The 15,064-nt window shown below is 32.1% G+C and overlaps 3 protein-coding genes across 7 annotated transcripts; 2 read left to right on the top strand and 1 right to left on the bottom strand.

Moving 5' to 3' along the window:
• Positions 1-1,944: 1,944 nt before the first annotated feature.
• LOC130982656 (ADP-ribosylation factor-like protein 8a) lies at positions 1,945-4,800 on the top strand. 3 transcript variants are annotated; one of them, XM_057906701.1, is made up of 7 exons: positions 1,945-2,162; positions 2,317-2,378; positions 2,758-2,839; positions 2,929-2,961; positions 3,085-3,206; positions 4,069-4,230; positions 4,407-4,800. In XM_057906701.1, exons 2-7 carry the CDS (start codon positions 2,341-2,343, stop codon positions 4,522-4,524), a joined length of 555 nt encoding a protein of 184 aa, XP_057762684.1. In that variant the 5' UTR covers positions 1,945-2,162; positions 2,317-2,340; the 3' UTR covers positions 4,525-4,800. The 3 variants fall into 3 exon arrangements, with proteins under 3 accessions (XP_057762684.1, XP_057762683.1, XP_057762686.1); XM_057906700.1 differs by having other exon boundaries at positions 1,949-2,187; XM_057906703.1 differs by having other exon boundaries at positions 2,131-2,200.
• Positions 4,801-5,995: 1,195 nt separating this feature from the next.
• On the bottom strand, positions 5,996-10,701 carry LOC130979002 (telomere repeat-binding factor 2-like). 3 transcript variants are annotated; one of them, XM_057902339.1, is made up of 7 exons: positions 10,439-10,701; positions 9,683-9,962; positions 9,251-9,462; positions 8,661-8,772; positions 7,992-8,075; positions 6,774-7,123; positions 5,996-6,398 (listed from the first exon to the last, which is right to left on the bottom strand). In XM_057902339.1, coding segments are annotated over exons 2-7 (909 nt in total). In that variant the 5' UTR covers positions 9,833-9,962; positions 10,439-10,701; the 3' UTR covers positions 5,996-6,397. The 3 variants fall into 3 exon arrangements, with proteins under 3 accessions (XP_057758322.1, XP_057758323.1, XP_057758324.1); XM_057902340.1 differs by having other exon boundaries at positions 6,000-6,398; positions 8,661-8,769; positions 10,439-10,700; XM_057902341.1 differs by having other exon boundaries at positions 6,001-6,398; positions 8,661-8,751; positions 10,439-10,700.
• A 1,266-nt stretch (positions 10,702-11,967) lies between these two features.
• LOC130982233 (NADH dehydrogenase [ubiquinone] iron-sulfur protein 4, mitochondrial) lies at positions 11,968-14,700 on the top strand. Its single transcript, XM_057906136.1, has 5 exons — positions 11,968-12,301; positions 12,823-12,911; positions 13,363-13,492; positions 13,911-13,940; positions 14,396-14,700. The coding sequence occupies exons 1-5, from the start codon at positions 12,140-12,142 to the stop codon at positions 14,459-14,461; spliced, it is 477 nt and encodes a 158-aa protein (XP_057762119.1). The 5' UTR covers positions 11,968-12,139; the 3' UTR covers positions 14,462-14,700.
• Positions 14,701-15,064: the final 364 nt, after the last annotated feature.

Here is a 15,064-nt window from a genome sequence, read left to right as displayed (position 1 = left end):
TGTTAACCAAAAAAGAAGATAAAGCCCGTTAGATCCACAACCCTTCTGCCGCATTGTTATTTAGGCCTTGTTTCCCTTCCTACAACCCATTTTGCATGCATAGATTTAATGCAACTTAGGCACTTAGCATTTGTGAAGCCCATACAGATGCTGAGATTGAGTCATAATTCATAGTGCATTCTTCACAGGGCACCACTGAACTCAGCCATAATAATGGTACAAGCTCCAACCAACTCAGCTAGCAAAATTTATATTGGTTGCGCTGTGGTGTAAAAATCATGTAATTAATTAATTAATATTATAAGATGTGGGCTCAAATAATACCATATACCTTTATATTATTATAACTTTTTATATATGACATAAATTCCATTTTTATTATATATATAAACAAAATGATATTCAAATACTCAACACTTTTTTAAAATTTAAATAGACTAATAAACTAATCATTATATTAACTTAAATTAATTAAAATGTTAATTAATTAATTTTTTGAAAGATTTAGAATCAATTAATATTTTTAAAAAAAAAATCAAATATCATTAAAATTTATTATTTTAATCATTAACCTAATTTTTCAATTTAATAATCGAATAATATACTCTTAATTTTTATTTTTATATATTAATAATTAACAATTAATAAAAAATAATAATTTTTACCGTCTTTAGTATTTTTTTTCTTTTCAAAAAGTTAAAAGGAGTATTCGTACAAAAAAAATGTTAACCGAGTGTTTGTTTTTCCTCTTAAAAAGTGGAGTAAATGCTATTTGTCTTATTATTAAATGATATGATAATAATATAATATAGATCGATGAGCTAAGCCTGGTGTTATTCTTTTGTGTGGCATAAACCTATATAAAAGAGTGTCATTTTCCAATGACAAATCTAACGTTGCCTATCTTTGATAGTTGGCACTTGGAACTGGGAAGCTCCCCTTTGGCCCACATCAACGTAAGTCCAAACGGCTTGTGTTATTTTCTTACCTATTTTTAATATATGTTTTATATTAATAATTTATTTAATAATTTAATTTTAATATATTATTAATATAAAATATTTTTTTATAAAAATTTTATTTATATACAAAACATCAACTATTATATATATAGTTTAGTTTATTTTTAATATATATTTTATATAAATTATTAATTTTTGTATATATATAATATAATATAATTGATAATAATATTGGTATATAATTATATTTAAGTGTACTTAAATATATTTACAAAAATATTTTTTATTTTTATCAAAATACAATCAGATGCAAAAGACTAGTATATTAAATTCAACAAATGTCAATCGAATACCGCATCTATTAGATATGTTGAATAGGTGAATGTTACAAATCAATGAATTTCCGTAATTGATAAATATTTAGTAAGAATAATTTTCAAAAGATAAACGTAAAAATTTAAGTGCAGTTAAATTTAGGTAAAGTTGATAAATAAAAATCGTTAAATAAAAATTTTGTTAAATTAATAAAAAAATTGAATGTCTCTCAATTATTAATTTCACTTGAAATTGGCTACAACTGAATTTTCACCAAAGATAAATCATTATATAACAAGTACTAAAAGTTGAGAAAATATATATTTTTTTATATTTAACCATTGTATAAGTTACAGTTGGCAATTGGCATGCCATGCCTACCACTACTAGCTTTCCTTTGATTGGTGATGATAACTTAAAAGATATTCATAAATCTGCTTGTCTGCTGGCGCCATCTGTCTTCACCTCACAGCAGCCAAGTGTATAACACGCTCTCCCTCACAAGACCAAAATCTCATTCTGCAGTTTCCAACTGTTCGGTATTCTCACGCGCCAACATTAGAGAGTGGGAAAGGACTCCACCTATTCCAGTCCATCCTTAGTTTGGCATCCGTGGCAACTCACCACAGGACTAAAAATAAAGCTCAGGAGCGACCCCGATCCCCTGCTTCGCCACCATTGCGAAGTTTCGTTCCCATAATGGGACCCGCCATATTCAACGAACCGGATTAATTAGATTGTCCATAACCGTTGGATCTTAGCAAAAGTCCAAAATTATTTTTTGGTTGTGTATGGTATGGTATGGTATGGTATGATATGAATGAATGCGATAATCAGTGGAGAGCGAGGGAAGAGAGAAGGGAAGAGGTTTTCTGTGAAAGAAAGGTGAATTTGGATACGAAGCCTCTAGGTCATTTTTTCCTGTATTCTTTTCCCTCTCTCTCTCTCTCTCTCGCATATTCTCTTTCTCTCTCTCCGTGTTGGAGAGGGAAATCGTAGATCTGGTTTTTCATTTTTGTTTGTATACTTTTGTGATCAGAATTGAGAAGCAGAAATCATAGCAATGGGGCTGTGGGAAGCTTTTCTCAATTGGCTACGCAGGTTGGTTACATAACTTCTCTTTTTCTTTTTCATTAGGAGCAGTTAGGTTACATGAAATTGCTTTGAGGAATTCTATATCGGTAATGCGACCAGGAATTTCTTGATTCTTGAACAATTGGATTGCCGTGCTCTCCTTGCATTTATATTATTTATTATTTACTTCTTTTGTTTGAAAGTGTTCAATTCAACTTAGTTATCGAGATTAGTTTTAAAGAGTCAATTTATTCGCATGTTATTGTTGCAATGTCTTTTGTTTTCAATAAACCTGTTTAAGTTGATTCATATTTTAGTATGATGCATCATCTAATTTGAACTCTGATAGTGGATCACTTTATCTGAAATGCTTGAGCTTACTATGTTATTATGAATATGATTGCAGCCTATTCTTCAAGCAGGAAATGGAGCTATCTCTGATAGGACTCCAGAATGCTGGAAAGACTTCCCTTGTAAATGTTGTTGCTGTAAGTATATTAATCATGTGATGGCAGTTGGCAATTTATCGTTCAATTGCAGCAAATTGACTAACAGAAATTCTCTACATTGTTTCTAGACTGGCGGATATAGTGAGGACATGATTCCCACTGTAAGTTCTGTTCATCAAATGCTTTTAATTGTTAATTTCTCCTCTAATTACTGGCTTTTTATCAAGTTTTCTTTCTATTAAGCTGAATAATATTCCAACCATTCTGTTCTTATCTGATTCCAGGTCGGATTCAATATGAGGAAGGTAACAAAAGGCAATGTTACAATAAAGCTATGGGATCTTGGAGGGCAACCTAGGTTCCGCAGCATGTGGGAACGTTACTGTCGTGCAGTTTCTGCTATTGTGTATGGAACATACTCCTTTCCAGTTACTACCTTATGACTTTGGAATATTCTGTGTATGTCGTGCAGTTTCTGTGTGTGTTCAGTTTCTGTCCCACGCACACACTTGATTGGTGCATAATGAATTCATACACTGATGCACATTTTATAGCCCATAATATATTTTGGATGTCGTGTTAGAGCTGAGGTCAAATCAAAGGCCCAATGTTTCTGCTCAACAAAGTGCATGTTGTTTGTTTTTATTGTAGAAGTTCGGTTACACCGGATTAGTCCTGTTTAATAATAGCTGGTAAATAAGTTATTTTTTTTTTCTACAGTTAACTAAACAAGCTTATTTTTAATCGTACAAAACCATAATCCCTTTAGATACCTGTTTAAAGAGTATTTCCCTGGTGTATTTTAATTGAAAAAGATTGTTGCCTGTTTCTGAAAAAAACAGCAAAATTTGTCTCTACAAGTTGAATTTGTTAGTAGTGCAATCATTATGTCGTAGATAATGGTTTCTAGTTAATAAATATGCTGGAGTTCTTGCAAAGAGGAACTGTGTACTTGTGTAAAGGAAAGAAAACTCTGGATATTCTCTCTTGAAATCTCCTGCAAACTTGATTACCCTGCAACACATATGTTGTGCGTTTCCATGTCCTAGAAATGTTAAAACTTGGTTATAGTTCAATGTAACTTTCATTGTATATATTTAATTTTGTGATGTTGCTGAGACCTCTTAGTTACTAGTGTAATTGGATCTTGTTATTCAAATTTCTCTGAATTGAAGGTTTTTGCTACTTTACAATTACATGTTGCTCTAAAATTGCAATCATTAGTTGACTTTGTAAACTTAGCTCCAATAATCTGATTTTTCCTGTAGTTATGTTGTTGATGCTGCTGATCCAGATAACCTTAGCATATCAAGAAGCGAACTTCATGATTTGCTGAGTAAGCCATCTTTGAATGGCATCCCTCTGTTGGTGTTGGGGAATAAGATCGACAAAGCAGGGGCTCTGTCTAAGCAAGCTTTGACTGATCAGATGTAAGTTATATGTCTCTTTTACTCTGTTTATTTTGAGGGTAGTAACGGTGTAATTTGTAAACAAATCCCTGGGTGTTTACATAGTTAAATTACTTGAGTATTAGATGTTCTTCAATTTTACATTCTTTTGCCTTTATATACTAGTTTGGTGCTGAAAAGTGTTCTCTGGTATGCAGGGATCTGAAGTCAATCACTGACAGAGAAGTTTGCTGCTTCATGATCTCATGCAAAAACTCGACGAACATTGATTCTGTTATTGATTGGCTTGTGAAGCATTCCAAGTCAAAGAGCTGAGAACCTTCTGAATTCTAATGTAATTTCTCGGTGACGCTCTCCGGTTCACTGGATGCATCTCATGTCTAACTTGGTTGCTGATTAATTTATTCTCCCCTTTTTGGTCTCAGTTGCTTTGTAATGTAATATTCTTGTCCTATAGGGAATTCAACCTGGTTGATATACATTTCAAGGGTTACTTTATGAGTAAATCATGTCATTGTTGATGTAGCTGTATCACTAAGTTCACAGAACTGCTTTTGCGAGTGAAATCAATGCATTTGAATTTGTAAATTAGATCAGATTATTTCTAATGAGTAGTATTGTAGCAACGCGGAGTCCTGTTATTCCCGAGTTCGTTAAACACGCATACACTCTGCTGTCATTTTGGCTTATTCCTACGATTCTAGTTGGAACATTTACTGGAAAGTTAGTGTTTGAGTTTTTGTTTGGTGTACATAAAAAAAAAGAAGGAAAAACAAAAGGAAAGGAAATGTGATTATTTGTTATTTTTTTCTCTTTTGTTTCTTATTGAAAAATTGATTGCTCGCATATTTTCAGACGTTAGAAAAAGCTAGGCGTTTTAGATTTTAGAATGTATAGCTTCAAAGCTATGGAGAAAAATGTATATTATTTTTTGACTCCAAATCCTATTTTTTCTTCACATATATGTTTTATTTATTCTCTGTGAAATGTAAATCCTAACATTTGATTATCATCATTTTTCCCCTAAAGTTAAGAGTGAGACTCGAATTTAAGACTTTTTAGGTGAGGATGGAAAAACTATGTCATTTGAATTATAGCTCGTTGTCAGTTTCATTTAATCTTAATTTTTCCTCCAGATATATACTTACATATTCTCTTCAAAACATAATTTTTTACTGTCATCGTTCAACACTGGTACATACTTCCAATGCTCTAATGGCAACACACCTCCATTAACTATGTACATTTTTTTTCCATATTTGATGATCATATTTTACTTTAAAATGATTTATAATAAAATTTCAAAAGTCAATTCTTTTATTTTTGTCAATAACTTGTTCACCCATCATAACGTATATATATATATGATAATCTACATATAATGTAACTAAATTTATCAATATAACAGAAATTATACATCATTATTTCGTTTTATTCGATACGTTTTGCGTTATAACATTTGTCATATACTCATTTATTTCATTTTAATTATATTATCATTAAAATAATTTTCTTTTTACATGTTTTCAATAACTTTTTCTTGTTCATCAAAATTCTCTAAAGAAAAAAATTAGTAAAATAAAAAAATAATAATCTAATCTCTTGAATTAAAATAATAAAATCACACATAATAAAATTATAAATTTAATAGTGGTTATCATTTTATTTTATCTCTTTATAATTTTCGTCACTTTAGAAGATCTTTTTTCAGACTTACATATATAGCTGGCTGAAATGGTGCACCATGCCCAACGATCTAACCAGCAAGTTGCATTCGCATTATCTACTTCCAAAAAAAAAAACAAGCTCTCTCAACATCATCATTAATTGATGTATAATTTTGACTAACCTAACAAATATGTGAACATAATAATCAAATGTAGCAACAACTTACAACAAGGATCCGCGTAAGTATGTCACTGGAATTATACTAGTAAAACTGTAAAACATGTATTCTTTCATTTACCATATGAAGATGTCAATCATGGCCTTACACAAACACTCAATAACTACCATTTTATCGCATTCCTCCCTCTGTACCTACCCTCATTAATCATTATCCAGGGAAAATAATAATTATAATAAACAATAAACTTGTGTACAGGAGGAATTAGATACATGCAGGAAGCTGTAACCATGATTTCAAGCCAATATACTGCTCATTTCAACCATGTCGGTGTTATCACCATCTGCATACATTGGCAAATATAAAATCTGGTTAGCTAAAAGGACTAACACAAGCCAATTTAATGGAGGCATCAGAACAACATGACACTAATTTGATCTTGTGACAACCCTTCATTAGCATTAATCAGCAAAACTTGTGTCTTTTTACAATAGAATGAGTTTGGCATGCAGTTACACGGTGAACAGTGTTGAGTATATCAATGAGACAAGTGAGGGTGTGTCGAGTTTCATTACAGAGTTGAAAAGAATTTTATCAAAGACTTAGACCCATGTTATTCTGCGGAAAAAAAGCAGCAGACTAGAGATTTGCTTATAGTCCAACAAAGTAATCAACAAACAACACAGTTGCTGACATCAATTATTGGAAAGAGAGATACCAGATATGAAGCGCTTTGCATTTTAGTGCTTTCATTGCTGCTTTTGCAAATACCCGCGCAGCCTCTGCTTCCGCTTCTGCGGCTTCTGCCTCCCTAGCTGCTGCCTCAGCCTCAGCAATGGCAACTTCAGCTTCTGCAACTGCTTTTGCAGCTGCAGCCGCTGCCTCTTGAGCTGTCACACCTTTCATTTTTGATAGCTCTGCATCAATTTGGGATTTTGAAAGGAGGCTGACATCAGTCTTCTCTGATTTGGGGGAATCTTTTGGCCTTCCTTCCAAAAGTAACAAGGAAGAGCCTCTTCTCTTCTCAGAGATTGTTGAATTTCCTGTAATTCTGTACTTATGCTTTACCTGTGATCATACTATATTCAGGATCTGATACAACAATTCTTTTCCCACAAAGTGGGGTTGGCTACATGGATCAAAATCCCATTGCATCCTACCATCAATCATATCTATAAAGACCTTAAAATTTAAGTACAATTTAATAGTTTCATCAATGAATTTTCTTCATCTTCCATTACCCTACCTACTGAGTTACCTTCCATTAGATCTAGTATCCTAATTGGAGCTTGGACAGGTCTTCTCATCACATGACTAAACCAACAATAAGTGCAACTTCAACTTTCTACTGTATTCATTTCTAATTATATCTTATTTTGTGTGATCACTCATTTATTGTAATATTCTCATCTCAACAATATTAATCATATTGTCTGGTTAGTTTTTACTGTCCAACATTCAGTCTCATACAATGTAGGCTCTGATCTATAAAGTAAAATTTTCCTTCGAGCTTTAATAGATACTTTAACAAAGGATGTCCAAGGTAGTCTATTCCAACTGATCAAGTATTAGATTTAATTACATGCCCATTATTCATCTTACAAAATATTGGTTTATTAGACAAGAAATATGAACTGAAATAGAATTTTCACTACGTAGCTCAACTGTCACAAGAGAATATGTCTCTGCTTGCATCTGTACATATAATGAATTAATTTCTCTGTGCAAATTATTCTTAGTTATTAATTGCATTAACAAAAAAACATGTTATTAGCATAACATGGCCAAATAAATGATCCAAGAATCATCCAGATTAATACTGCTTTATTTGTTATTACAAAGGTCTGCACAAGCAGGGATGCTGCTTCTTGGCCACCTTTGTTCCAATGCCAAGCTCAATGCACCTAGCTACTACATGAACTAAGAGTGAAGTTACCTTCATTAACTTGCCACTTGCTACCATATGCTTCAGTTTTGCTGATAGTAACTTTCTGAGGTTCGGAGGACATGAGTATTGATCCTGAGATGCGAAAATTTCCAGAATTACTTTTGAATGAAATGGTACAGACAAGAAAAAACAATAGATAGTATATTATGATTAGTTAACTAAACTTTGGGAACCATAAAGGTTATAGATTACCAAATTAACAGCTCGTTAAGGCTTAGCAATCAAATGTTTTAATGGAAAAGAAAAAGGTTGGGAGAAACTCAGCAGACAGGAATTTAGGAGCTGCAGGTAATTAACAACAATATATTATGGAACTATCAGAGAAGCATCACCAAACATGGAATTTTAGAAACTCATCACCAAAGCATATTGGTATGCGCGTACATATCTATTACATATTGATCATATATCATTTTATATAAAATGAATATATTTCAAGGGATATTATTTGATTGAAGTGGAATAAACGAGAATAAAAAATGGTATACTACTAGATGTAAACCAATTCATGAGAAAATAATTTGAAAAAGAAAGGTCTACTAAATCAGCAATTAGGTTAAATTTTTGGTGTTCAAGTTCACAAGCACTAACATTTTGAAGCCACATGTTTCTTGAAAAGTTTAGATTCTACAATGATAAATGGAAGTACAATTATACCTCTATGTAAGCAGCAATGGCAGCCCGGTCAGAACCTTTTGGCTCTTTTAACTTGATAATGGACTCTAGTATGAGAGTATCCAACCTGCCACTGTCAAAACGCATATTGCTGCTGTCATTAAAAAGTATATCACATTACATTATGTTTCAGCACTTTCAACATTTTAGCAAAATCACCACAAACATAATCAGTGGTTATCATCAGAATATAAGGATTAATCAGCTATGTCAAATTGCAATTGGAACATCTGACAATTAAATCATATAATTTATCATTGCCATGCTTAAATAAGAGATGACATAAAATTCAATATAGTAATGATGAATCAAAGTATTGGATACCCAGCTACATGAAAATAGTAGCAACTGCTTGCAACTTGGTCTTCTTTTTATCCATTTAAATTCTTAGTATACCAGCACATTACTTATGAAATTCTAGAAGTAATTAATCATCTGCAAGGGACCTTATTTTACAATTATAATATGTTTATCCATATGCAATTAAATAAACAAGATCAAATCCAAAGCAACCAAGCATCATCTTCTTTTAAGTGTAAATGCCAGAGAAATTTAATAAGAAGTTCTGTAACCTTGATATGTGTTCTTTTGAATTAGCAGATTGTGATGCTCCACCAGCAATTGCCAGAGGCTTATAATCAGCAACTTCATCCCGTTGAACTACAGTACTTATGGCCATGTGGTTACAGTCAATTTTGGGAATTGGTAGGTTCTTTTTTAGGGCAAGCTTTGCTTTCTGCCTGGATCCCCATATTGCTGTCACATTTATATTCCTCCATTTGTCCTGTTCACAGTTCAAAGCATTCATAAAAATACATCTGAGCATGCCTCAGATTAGACAATTTTAGCAAAGTAAATGACACTGAAATTATTTCTTATGATTCAATAGACTTATGGTCATTGACAAGTGCCTTTGTAACCTTTCAAATCAGATATAATAATAAGACTCCCTATTTAACACTTCCCACAACATGCTTGGCCCTTGACATAAAACTACATAATACCTTGAGATCTACATTTGATCGCATGCGCAGAATTGCACTAAACTCTGGGTCTGTAAGTATTGTGCGCCATTTTCCAGCCCCATGTTTGACTACTCCAGCTTTGAGCGCTGCTTCTTCTTCTGCAGTCCATTTCTGCTTAGGTGCACCCATTACAAGAACTCAACAGCACTTTCCGAAAAGTGTAATCTTTGATTTTAACTCTGAAGGAAGAAATCAAAATTGGGTGCAGCTGTTTTCAGCATGTCCATCCTCAAACAAGAAAAATCTGATAGTTATGGACCTACAAACAACGTTATAAGACAAGTAGTAAGCACATGATCCTTCAAATAACTCAATAGATTAGGCCTTTAAAATGGTAACATAAAACTACAAATATGGACACACAAATTGTTATAACTACATGCCAATTGATAACCTTGATGATAAACAATCAATTACAACTCATATTATCAGTGTGGAATTATCAGAAGAATACTGTATCATCTCAAATTGAAACCACATGATGCTATCTTCTCATTTCTAAAATTCATTATGCAGATAAATGTTCAATTTTGGCAGTTTGAATTAAAAAAAGCACAATGACAACGATGTATCAAGAAAAGAAAAAGAAGAACCACCATAAAAAAATGCTTTTCAGCTCAAACATGCATAAACACATAAATATGTGCACATTTAGTAAAATTTCAAGAAAAACAATATAAAAGAGGAAAATAATCAGTAAATCACCGATACGTAACTAGCATAAAGTTCACTGACCTTGCAAGAAAAATAGCATTAATTTTAACAGCTTTAATTGAGAAAAATTGGGACGAAATTGAAGGAAGAATCGGCGAACTAAGGTGCAACGCACGAGAGAATCACCGGGTGCTTGTGAGATTTGGGGAAAAAATCGAATGTTTTTACGTCCAAAGAATCGAATTTGACACCAAATGTTTCAAGACGAAGTTGAGAAGAACGAGATGTACCAGAAAAAAAAGAAATACCCTTTATATTTTGTGTGTTCTTTTCAGAGAGGGAAAAGAATAAACAAAAACCAGAACAAGAAAAAGACTTGGAGCTCAATATTTTTGGAATTGCTCAAATAGTCCTTTTCACTTTGTGAAATTCCATTATGGGATTGGAGTCCAATGCGAAAGCAGAACAAAAAAATACTGACAAATATTTATCGTATTAACTATTCAGAGTGATTTGAATTTTGAAAGTGAACCAAATTATACCTTATTTATATACCTTTTTTATATGAACAAATTAGAAATTATTTTTAAATATGTTAATTATTATGTATCCATTTAAGACAGGGTGATAATTCTTGATTCTTCAATGAATCAAAGAATGTTTAAAATAAATGGTCGAGTTTAAAACTTTTTTAGTATATAAAATAACTTTATAATAGTTATTATTTTTATATATTGTACAAGAAAATAGCTTCATAAATATTAGAAAATTAATAAACAAATAAATAAATACAAAATAAATATATTAAAAAATTATTTTCTTATATTTTTAATTTATAATATTAATATATTTCATAAGACACAAAATAAATAAATTCTTAAATATATTATTTTACATCTTTTTAAAAAAATCAGACATTATATTAATTAAATATTTTTTTATAATAAAATAATTAAAATTTTATGATATAACAATTAAATTATTTTCATAATAATATAATTCAATGAAATTTAGTTATTATTTATGATGTACGAGATAGGATATATATGTGTAATATAAAATATTTTTTTAAATAAATTATAACAATATTTTAATATTAAAAATATATGCTAAGTATAAGATTAAACACATTATCTTTGATGAAAATTTATTATTTTTTTATTAAGACACAATTAAACTTAAAATATATATATTAGACGAGTATAAATTAATATTGTGTCAAAAATATTATTTTTTTATTTTCTATTAAAATAGTATTAGACAAAAAGACATAAATTTTGAATGAATACCAATAAATGTCATACAAACACACAGCAAAATATTCATATTTTATAAATTACTATATTATAATAAAAATTCACTTGTATCATTATATACTTGTATTCATATAAAATTAATAATTAAAAATTATTAAATTATAATTTAATCAAATTTATTAAATTATCTAAAAATTCTTAACTATTCATAAATATCCACCCATGAGTCTTCACCCGATATTATTTATGAATTTGATTGAATTTTTAAAGTTCGATTAAATTAATAAATCATAGTGGTACAGAACCTGGTTTCGAGAAGCTTCCATTACCCCAGGCGGTGAACCAGGAAATACCCAAAATTGGAGGGTCCATTCTTCAAATATGAAGAAGTGGGAGGGCTAGAATACGTAAATTCACGCCAAACGGTAAATCCCACACGGGTGCGAATTTTGTGTTGATTTCGCAACTCTCTTTTTCGCAGAGAATCAAACAAAAATCGAAGTAACTGAGGAGACAGCACCGAAGAATGGCATACTCTGTGCAACGTGCGGCGAGCCATGGCTGTGGCCTACGCACCGTTTTGGGAGGCGCATTGCGTCCATTCTCCTCCGACGCGTTGGTGGAGAAGCCCAAACCAGGCGAGATCGGATTGGTTTCCGGTATTCCCGACGATCACCTTCGTCGTAGGGTATTCTTCTCTATTCCATTCTTAACCTAATCTTATTGGGTGCAATTATTCATGTACCACGCATAATCGCAGCTTTGGTAATTTTAGAATGAATACCCTCTTTCTTTTCTTTCTTCCCCCGTTTTATGCTATGCAGATTTAACCTAGAGATTCTTGGTTATCTCGTCAAGGTTCATAAGTGCCTTATTTCAGCTGTCATTGGATCACCGCATTGAATTGGAAGATTTTTTTACTGTGTTCGAACCATTGTAATTGATGGTGGTTGTCTATTAAATGATCCTAGGTTGAACAAAGATTTTAATTTTAGCTTGCGATATAGCGGCGTTTTCACTTGCATAGTATTAGCATGATAGTGTATTGGCTTTTAGCTTAATTTGCTTGAGGCCATATTTGTGAGGCGAATGTCGAACTTGAAAGTTTTAAAAATATGGAAACATCAATAGATATTCCTTCTCTCTCTGTTTCTTGCAAGCAACTGAAATTCAATTAGTCACATGCCTTATAGCTGTAATGTGGTGCAGGTTGTAATTTACTCTCCTGCTAGAACTGCTACTCAACAAGGATCTGGGAAGGTTGGAAGGTGGAAGATTAACTTTTTGTCAACCCAAAAGTGCGTTTTCTTTTTATCTCATTGCTTGTTCACTATTTATTATTTTTCAAAACCTGGGTCATATATTTATTTTTCTTCTTTAACTTTCCTTCGACATAGTCTGTCAGGTAGCAAGCCTGGATTTTGATTTCTGAATACTCATCAGATATATATCCTTCAAATATTTTCACAAATTTCTGATAAAGCTTATGTTGTCATTGGCATTTCCTTCCCCATGGCAATTTGCAAAGATGTTCATATGAAACGTATTTCAGTTCACTGATGTTGTTGGACATCCTTGAATAACACTAGTTATTGATTAACTTTAAGTTTGATGGATTACTACCAATCTTGCCATATGATGCTGAATATAAACCTTTCCAACTGATCTTATCACTTGATTAATCAATGGTCCTTTCCTAATTACTAATGATGTCTCATAGACCTGTCATTATCAATAATGTGTTTATAGGTGGGAGAATCCATTGATGGGCTGGACATCAACTGGAGACCCCTATGCCCATGTTGGCGATTCTGCCCTGTATTTTGATAATGAAGAATCAGCCAAGGAATTTGCTGAGAGACATGGCTGGGAGTATGTGGTATGTGTAAATGTACAATTTTTGGGTGACTTTCATATCTTTGGCTTCTGAGTTTTGCCTTCAGGGTGTTATTTGTTATGGTTTATACATGTGATTATCAAGATACGCTATCATATTGTGTATGAAATATTAATTCATAAATTCTTACTAATGCATTTTAATTTTTAAGTCAGAAGAACTAGTATGTAGTATCTCTTGTTTTTCAGATGATTGTAATTTTGTTATTTAATAGATGGCATACATTTACATAATTCCATTAGAATAAGATCTTTTGATATTTATGTTATTTCAAGAATTGTGTTACTAATCAGGTAAATCCACCTGTTTAATATTTGATGCATCAGTTATTCCTTGAGCTGTGCTCCTTTTTCCCCTTCAAAAGTAAGTGTAATTAACAAAAGCTATGTACTTGATGCAGGTCAAGAAGCCACACACACCATTGTTGAAGGTTTGAGCTTCTTTGACCATTTGTGTTTATGACTACCAATTTTAGTTCCTTTCACTACTTTTATTTGTGCTTGGTGTTTGTCACGTTGGTGGTTCCTGCTAATTTTACTATCTGATTATCATCAACTATTCTCCTTGGTTTTCTTCAACATACCAGCACTAGTAAATGAATGTGTTGGGTTGATGTGCGAAGAACTTCAAAATAGTCCTGTTAAGCGCAGTACCTTTTAGCCTTTTAGTGTTTACCAAAAGTGAGTTATAAATGATAATTTTTAAAAAATAACATATTTCCTAAGGCAAACAAGTTGATTTTCCTTACAAAAATTCGAAGAAAAAATGTAGAAAGAGGTGCTTCTTTTTTAGGAGAGGTCTTTCATTTATAATGTGGTAAAATTTATTGGAAAATGCATGTGCACTACATAAAACAGCTCTTTTAACGATCACTGGTGCTTGCAGGTTAAAGCATATGCAGACAATTTTAAGTGGAAAGGTCTACCCACCAAACCTGATTCGGAGCAGTAATTTATTGGCTCTTGTTCGTGCCTAGTCCTGTTACTATTTACGGGTTCTCTGTTAACGAGCTCCCATGTCAAGCAAGATGTTTTCTCTCTTGCGTATTTTCTTGGAAAAGAAATTTTAAACATGAATTCCTTATAAAAATAAATGACTGGTCTTCCATTACTCTAGCTTACCTCTCTGATTTGCCTCCCTCGATGCTGTAATGAACTAATGTCGGCAATCTGGAACTGATTGTTGTGTCATTCGTAGTGATCCCCATTAACTTCCTCTTGACATCATTTGATACTGGAACTGGAATACCATCCGCCATTGCTAGGGTTCACAGTCAATGTCTCCGAAATTCAAAGTTTACAAGTACACGTTATCAATCGTGCAGAAGGAGCGTATTCATCCATGCTTCTAGTTTTTATATATTTGCTCGTGATATTCATCAGTTAATCTTGGTAATCGAATTGCACTATCCTTTCAACTTTTGCCCAATTTTGTATTTAATTGAACCATTGGTCATGACATATGCATTGATTTAATTTCTTTATCCTAAGAGAAAACGTAGGACAATATATTTGGTCGAAGAATCAAAACATCTTCCAAATTGGATTGCGACCT

Source organism: Arachis stenosperma, chromosome 5 (assembly GCF_014773155.1).
Source record: "Arachis stenosperma cultivar V10309 chromosome 5, arast.V10309.gnm1.PFL2, whole genome shotgun sequence".
NCBI lineage: Eukaryota > Viridiplantae > Streptophyta > Magnoliopsida > Fabales > Fabaceae > Arachis > Arachis stenosperma.
Note: the sequence above shows the minus strand (reverse complement) of the source record. Positions and strands in the feature narration are given on the sequence as shown.